Source organism: Salvelinus sp. IW2-2015, linkage group LG36 (assembly GCF_002910315.2).
Source record: "Salvelinus sp. IW2-2015 linkage group LG36, ASM291031v2, whole genome shotgun sequence".
Classification (NCBI taxonomy): Eukaryota; Metazoa; Chordata; class Actinopteri; order Salmoniformes; family Salmonidae; genus Salvelinus; species Salvelinus sp. IW2-2015.
In genome coordinates this window covers 37494650-37503381 of record NC_036875.1, presented here as the reverse complement: position 1 = coordinate 37503381, position 8732 = coordinate 37494650, and the positions used below count along the sequence as shown (strand labels likewise).

Below are 8732 nucleotides of genomic sequence, written 5' to 3'. Positions count from 1 at the left end.
GCCAATGCTCACCTAGAGCAGAATGTCAGGGGCCCTATCTCTTTCCGAACGTGTTTGTCATCTGTGCCCAACTGGCGGGGGTTGGCACCCGACGCGGCATCTGCCACCTTGTGCCCGTGCCAGCTCGGTGCACACTCAGACATTGCTCTGGCCGTGCTCAAGGGGAGCCTCCACGTAACAGACAGGGGCCAAACTTTGTCCTAGCCTCGCTCTGCGGTCTCTGTCTGCTAACAACCTGGGGTATCAGAAGAAGCAGTGCTGAGTAGACTCCATTAGGCCATCAGTGTTACCCTAACCTGTGGCTTCCTGCTGGAGATTAGAGGATGTTGAGCATAGGGAGGGTACGAGGAAATAAGAGGTTATTGTCATCTCTACCAGGGTAACAGGTGCCAACAGATGGATCGACTGTTAATGACTGTACGATGTTGTTTGCTCGTTAGACTGTGGACTGGACGCTGGATGTGTTATTGAATGTTGTACTGACTGTTTACTGACTGTAATGTTGTAACTGACTGTTAATTTGATGTATTACTGACTGTTACCGACTGTAGATGTGTTACTGAACTGTTACTGACTGTTACTGACTGTTACTGCACTGTAGATGTGGTACTGACTGTTTACTGACTGTAGATGTGTGGTTACTGTACTGTTACTGCATATGAGATGTGTTACTGAACTGTTACTGAATTGTAGAATGTATTTACTGATGTAGATTTGTTACTGACTGTAGATAGTATTGACTGTTACTGACTGTATTATGTGTTACTGACCTGTTACTGACTGATGTAGATGTGTTACTGCTGTAGATGTGGTTACTGACTGTAGGATGTATTACTGACTGTTACTGACTGAGATTGTTTACTTGACTGTTACTGACTGTAGATTGTGTTACTGACTCGTTACTGACTGTATGTGTTACTGACTGTTACTGACTGTAGATGTGTTACTGGACTGTTTACTGATTGTAGATGTATTACTGACTGTTACGTGACTGTAGATGTGTTACTGACTGTAGATGATGTTACTGACTGTAGATGTGTTACTGACTGTTTACTGACTTGTAGATGTGTCTACGTGACTTGTACTGACTGTAGATTTGGGTGTACTGATTACTGACGATTAGACTAGATGTCATTTCTGACTGTTACTGACTTTACTGACTGTTACTGACTGTAGATGAGTTACTGACTGTAGATGTGTTACTTGTACTGTTACTGACTGTAGAGTGTTACTGACTATTATGACTGTAGATGTGTTACTGACTGTAGATGGTGGTACTGACTGTTACTGACTGTAGATGTATTACTTGACTGTTACTGACTGTTATTAGGACTGTAGATGTGTTACTGACTGTAGATGTGTTACTGACTGTCGATTGTAATACTGATGTTACTGACTGTTAGCATGACTGTTATCTGACTGTAGATTGACGTTACTGACTGTAGATGTGTTACTGACGTTAGTTGACGTAGACTGCTGTTATGACTGTAGGTTGTGGTACTGCGATGTTACTGACTGTATGCGACTGTAGATGTATGATGTTATGACTGTTACTGACGTGTAGATTGTGTTACTGACTGTAGTGTGTTGACTGTAGATGTATTACTGACTGTTAACTGCTGTAGATGTGTTATGTCGACTGTTAGATGAGTTACTGACTGTTAGCTGACTGTAGATGTGTTACTTTGATGGTTGAATGTATGTGTTACTGGACTGTTATATGTGTTACTGACTGAATCGTGCTGATTAGTGTGTTTACTGACTGTTAGCTTGTATTACGCTGACTGGAGTGTTACTTGACTGTTATGTACTGTAGATTAATCTGGATGTTATTTGACTTATTACATGTTACTACTGTATGGGTTACTGCTGTTACTGACTGTATATGTGTTATCTTATGTAGTATGTGTTACCTGACTGTAGATGTTCTATGACTGTTACTCTGTTGATGGTATTGGGACTGTTACTGATGTAGATGTGTTACGATGTTTACTGACTGTAGATGTATTACTGTTACTTTACTGACTGTTAGATGGTACTGACTGTTACTAACTGTATATTTGGTTATGACGTTTACTGACTGTATATGTGTATACTGACCTGGTATCATGTGTTACTGACTGTAGGATGTGTTAACTGACTGTTACTGACTGCTAGATGTATTATTCTGACTGTTACCTGACGTAGAGTGTTTACTGACTGTTACTAACTGTATATGGGTTACTGACCTTTACTGAGCTGTTGGTGTCTACGGACTGTTACTGACTGTTTATGTGTTCTGACTGGTATATGTTGTTATGACCTGTAGATGTGTTACTGACGTCACTGACTGTATATGTGTTACCCTGACCCTGTATGTTTGTGAACTGTACCTACTGACTGTAATTAGTATGTAGTTATGACTGTTAACTGACTGTAAGAAATGTTACGTTACTGACTGTTTATGATTAGTAACGTTTCTAACACCTGATTTTACTGCTGTTATTTTGGACTTATACCTTTCTGTTTTCTGTTTTGTGGTGGACTGTTTGGGTATGGGGTACTGATTTTTGTTACCTGGATAAAGTATGTCCAGTCTCTGCGACTGAGGATCTTAGAGAGCCTAAAATGACACTTGCCCAGAAGCAGCCCATTCCCAGTATAAGCGAACAAGAGACAAAGCCGAGTCTACAACAGCACGGTAATCTAGTAGGTGCTATTGCGGTGTGATTGTGCAGAAGGAAGATAGCATTCACTTCTAACAACTGTTACGAGTGAGGTGACCGCAAGAAGAAGACTGGCTGATGCTGGAGATATGTGCTGTACAATATGGTTGCAACAGAACAGCTCACTAACATACTAGTATCTGTAGTTCGCATGATCTATGCGTCGCGCTATGCCTATCTAAGCGACGCAGCAAAACTTTGCATAGGAACTCGCAACTTAGCCAGATCAACTTTTCTCGCTTTTTACACTTTCCGTGGTGAGAATCCCTGGGTCCACGTATCGTTAAGTCTAGTCTGAGATCTGGTGTGACGTAATCTCGAAGATGCCGCAATATTTTCCAGTTGCCAAGGATGTATGTGAGTTGACTACCAGGACTGTGTGTTATCCACTGCTTGTAGGTAGCAGGCCATAAATCTTCGAGTCTATCATGAGAGTGATGGATACTCCAACCAGCTTTTTGAGTATTCCGGCTGCATTGTGAAGTGACTCAATTGGGAACAACCCGTAGAATAGTATCCTCTTTATATATGGTGCTCAGCAGAAGCGCCAGAGAGATATCCCCGAGGCGCTATGCAGACTTCTCACGATAGAGCGCGCCATGTTCAGTTGGATATTTTACCTGCGGTTTGAAGATGCTTCTCAGTGACTGTAATCGTTGGTTAACCTCTACCTGTGACTATGCTACCAGATTGCTGATCAGTCGTCGGACACTTCTATTGTTGAGTCATGTTGTAAACTAAGAGTTTGCTGGTCTCCAGATGCGCTATACTGGAGTACTCCCCATCCGAGGTGTTAGACCTCTGATTCAGGTTAGTGCGTGTCGTGACATTTCCTGCTAAAAAATTTTGTGGTGAGGGTTTTCGGACTATACATGAACTTATTAAGCCAGTTATTAGGCTAAATCCAATACTGCTTCCTACACAGGAAATGACAAACCTGTTGCGTTGGTCTCAGTACGGTCCTAGATATGCCTACCTTTTTCCTTTTTGTAGGAATTACAGAATGCTAAGCATGTCTTAGAAGTTATGTGTTGGTTTGTCTAGAATATACTGTGTACCAATTCTCATCTGTACTATTTTAGCATAATTCTGTGTCGTACAATCCATCGGCCATTATAAATGTATATGGCAAATTTTTCATATAGGTTGAATAAGGATTAGCCACCCCTTATTTTTCTAATCTTCGCGATATCTTGCAGGCTATACGCACCATTTTGGTCTAAATTAAGGACTACACTGTAGCCCTGTCTCCCTGTGGTTTGATTTTCTTCTTTCTTCTGCTTAGTTACCTTATAATGTTTTTTTGTTGGGGTTCCCCCTATAATCTAGTGTAAAACATGGGAATGAATTATAGCAGTCATTGTTATGTTTCCCCTAAGTGAATTACTGTACCCAAATTGCATCACAAGGACCAATCAAGGTAGCCTAGAGCAGAGTGGTATGATTAATAATTGGATAAATAATAATAATAATTTCAGATGTAAATTTTTTTAACTTTAACCTTTACTCGCTGCATAGCCTCCATTCCCGTTTTTTATTTGCCCTACACAACACTCTTTTCCATTTAACCAAGGTATCTATTTACATACAAGCTGATTTTTAAGTATGTTTGTATATTTTTGTTGCCCATCCCCCATATGATAACTCTAAGTCAATCCTCCCATTACCACTTTATCTCTCTTTGACTGTCTGACCGCGTGCGCGTAGCGAGTGAGTGTGTACCTTGCTCCGAAATTCCCGATTAATATAAAACCCTCATAAAGTCCATATACAGATTGTACTGTTTGCAACCATACCGTTGCTTTGTTAAATGGATATAGTTGTGCAGTGTAGGAATTATTAGTAACAAGTTCACAAGTACTTCACTGACGATGTATCTAAAGTGTAACTTCTGAAATACTGTTACAGATGTTGAGTGATGCCCATGTGCTCAAATCGCATGGTGGCCGGATAGAGACTTTTACTTGCACCGACTCAAGGGAACGTGTTTCCAAGCCTTTGTATGTCTCATACGTGCTGAGAAGCAAATTAAAAAAGATTTCAACGAGCAAGCCTTCGACCATCAGTTGAAAGGACAGCGGTCCCACTCTAATTAAAAATACACAACGACAGAAATGAACACCTACACAAGGCATACCCACATAACATTAGTTACTGACTGTAGATGTGTTACTGACTGTTACTGACTGTAGATGTGTTACTGACTGTAGATGTGTTACTGACTGTAGATGTGTTACTGACTGTTGCAGTTTTCAGGGTTTTCTTGTTTTTCAGTTATTTTCTTTCACTCTCTCCCTCTTTAGCTAACTACAGAAACACACATTCACATGTGTTTCCCCAACTGTTCCTAAATGGAATAGCATTACAGCAAGCAAACATCTGTTCAGATTAACACGCTAAATTAGTTTGGGGTGGGAAATGAGCTTGATCTCTGGGTTGGTTGTATTGACGTCCCTGCCTGGCCTGCCCCTATGAGTACTAAATCATCAAGGATTTTCTCTCTGGGATTATCTAACTCATCTGACCAATGRATTAGGTTTCTATTTTTGTTTGATTGCAATCAAATAAAGTCTCACCATTCTCATTGAAACACATGCACAGTGTTTGAGAGAGTTCATTGGTGTATTCTTTTAACCTATTAAAGCACAGTGTCCTGCAGGCATACACTATCAGGAGAGGAGTGTTACCCATCAGCCATCATAACATGATAGATTCTACCAATTTATAGAGGTCATAAATCAGATACAATGTCGCCAAACAGTTTACCGTCTCTCTAAGGCTTTTGCATTATGGGTAAGGGCCCATCTGACATCCCATTGGAGGGTTGGAGACTAGGACATTCCCGCGGGACAGCTAATTGGTCAGCCATTAGGTGTTGTGTTTCAGTAACACTAAGGCTCTAATGGCTTCCAGTAATAACAGTAATGATCATCCATTAACACACAATGTAAAGTCTCACTAACTCTTGAATTGAATGTGTATAATCAGACAAATATCTACATTTGGATTATCAATCTTTATAGTGATATTCCCCAAAATCTTCCTTCTGAACAGAGACGAAGGAATGCAAACAGAAGGTACAGGTGATGAAGAAGCTAGTACTTCAGCTCCCTAAACCCAACCAGGACACCATGAGAGTACTCTTTAGACACCTGCAGACGTAAGTTCACAGCCTTTCATGTCATTGGAGCACTACATGTTGTTTTTTTAATGTCCAGAATTCGGACGCATTGTACTGCACTGTTAGGAACACAAGCATTTCACTACACCAACAATAACATCTGCTAAATATGTGTATGTGACCAATAACATTGGATTTGATTTGTAGAATAAAGCAGGCGAATGGTACTACAATAGCTACTGATAGAACTCATAAAGWATCTAATCTATTAGTGTTTTAAGAAATCTGATTGACAACAGAGGGTCAGACTAAAACATCAAGCTCGGTGGAAAGTTTATATGACCCTCCTATCCCCCTTCCCCCACCCGACCGAAGCATCCTGGCCCCATGTGTACAGGGAAGGGGGAAATGACCTCAGTGCTGCCTGCCTGGCCTCGGTCCACTCTGACAGTCCTGGCCAGGCTAAAGGGGCCATATGGCTAAACCCATGTCCCAGGAGAGGTGTTCTATCCCATRTTACCCATATTTACCACCCCACACAGGAGGCCAAATGAATCATTTTAGATTGATGAGCCCCTCCCTAACTGGAACATACCCCTTGGCTGCAGCAGAGGACGGGTGTGTGTGTTTGTCTGTTCGCTTCCGAATGCCAGGTCCCTCAATTAGTCCCTCACTCATATCCCCATGCAGAATCGCCTGCAGAGATACCCCCGAAGAATCTCTGTCTCTSTRTCTCTCTTTCGTTATCTCTCTTTCTTCCTCTCTTACAGCAATGACACAGCTAAATAAAGGGTTTACGTTTCCCAGTCCTCTTTCCTTCTCCTGCAGCTCCTTTATGCAGTTTTGCATAATATAATATGTTGAATAATAGTCCATTGACAGATTTTATGAGAATAAAGTGAAGTAAAGTTAATGATGCATTGTTTTGCCCAAACGGTTTCACTGCAATGGGATTGCCTCCAAGTCTGTCCCCGCCACAAAATGACTTCCCCCTGTCCTCTTACCTTGCAAATTATTAAGCCAGAAGATGTCATGTGACAGAATGGCAGGAGAAGGGGGCCCTAGGGACCAGATCCAGAACTTTGGCTGCTACACCCCCACCTAKTGATTTGGTTTAAATCTTATTCACCTCTTTCTCTCTCCCCCTCTCACTCTGTACTGCTTTCACTCCCAGTCCCACTCTCTGTTGCTAGGTACGTGTGCCCAATCTAAATTACACAGCAGACCACAGTTAATTAGGATCATGTGTGATTTATTTATTTACTTATTATTTGCCTTTTTTCTGCCAAAGAGAYGACCAGGTATAGTATATTATATTTTCTCTGAGATTGCCAGAGGAGAGAAGGAGAGGAGACACTGAGAAAATCTTCTAAAGACAATTAGAAGAAAAGAATACGAGTACAMAGTTAAATCTGAAAAACACTTATCAGCATGTTGCCTCATCAAAGATATCAAATGAGATTACAAAAAGGCCCTGTGGAGAGAATGTGTTAATGTGTGTGTCCCTGCCTCCCACATTAAACGACTTTTGTTCCAAAATGAAGAGTGGTTTATCATCCAAGAGTTCACTGAGCAGTTTTATTTCGGTCCTGGCTGGGTTGACCGTGCCTTCAGTAAATGCAGAAGTCTATGAACATTTCTCACTGCTTTGTTGTGGCTCTGCTTGTGTGGAAACAGTGTTCCTCTTTCTCCGCAATCCATGTTGGCTGGCTTCAATATGGAGCCATGTACTTGCATTGTGATGATGTGGTCAAGGAAAGCAGATTCTCTGAAGGGTACCTTCACTTAGTTATTCTATTTATTCTCCTATTTCAGTTTTTTTTTTAATCACTGCTGTTCATGGTACCATTTACCACAAGGGCTTTAAAAAAATCCATGGGTCTGTTTTCTGTCTTTCAATTCTTGCTGACCTTACTGCTGAGTGGAAAACAAACCTTTGGATGTAACGTCTCTAGGGGTAGTAGGAAGCCACAGCCGAGACGAGGAGAGTAACAAAATCAACGGGTGCTACTGGAGCAGAATGGATGGCATAGGTCTGTCTAGGACAGCTCTTATGATTGGCTSTCAACTGCCATGTTCCCATGCAGTGTTTTGTACCCACAGTGCACTGAGAAGATGCTCACTGGAAACTTTTCAACACTTGAACAAATGTTTGTTCCCATGGGGTATTTTTAGTTCAGATCAGATGGGGCACTGTCTGTTCACTTTACGAGACTGACGCTTACAGTTTCAACCTCCGAGCCATAGACCACCCCCCCGTCACCTCTCCTCCACACCCCACCTCCTCCGGCTCCCAGGCCCAGTCTCCTCTCATCTCCTCCTCACCTCAATTTATTATCTGTCTCATGATCCTGAAGAAGTCAATGATCCTGACCCAATTAGGAGGAGGAATGAGAGTAGGAGGGACGCCATCATGGTCCAGCTCCCATTTTCTGTCATGCCCCGCTTGGCGAAATGAGATGCTAATTAATTACCATTGGCATCTTGGGCCATGCACGTCAGCTCATGTAGGAGATATCAACCGTTCGTCAGATCAAATCATGAGTGCCCTCTGGTCACCTCTCAGGGTACGGTAGGCTGGACACTCACTGCTGATAGCTGTGCATGCCCCCATGGGATTTTGAAATCATTGTGCCAGTTGCAGTGTTACTGACAAGTCTTTATGTGATGTTTGGCTGTGCAGTATTTAACGTCTGATTTTGTTTTCTGCAGGAGTAGTAGTAGTGGAGGTAGTACAAGTAGTAGTAGTAGTAGTGGTGGTGGTGGTGGTGGTGGTGGTGGTAGTAGTATCAGTAGTAGTAGTAGAAGCGTTGGTGGTAGTAGTGGTGGTGGTAGTAGTAGTAGTAGTGATGGTGGTGGTAGCAGTGGTAGTAGTAGTAGTAGTGGTAGTAGTAGTAGTACTGTAC

General features: G+C 42.0%; 1 protein-coding gene across 2 annotated transcripts in view; it reads left to right on the top strand.

Moving 5' to 3' along the window:
* The window catches only part of LOC111959752 (rho GTPase-activating protein 15), a 167908-nt gene that overhangs the window by 152942 nt on the left and 6234 nt on the right, over window positions 1–8732 (top strand). For both annotated transcript variants that reach the window (XM_070437588.1, XM_023981546.2), the window contains one exon: window positions 5760–5865. In XM_070437588.1, the coding sequence (XP_070293689.1) occupies window positions 5760–5865 (106 nt within the window). The remainder of the gene's footprint in view (window positions 1–5759; window positions 5866–8732) is intronic.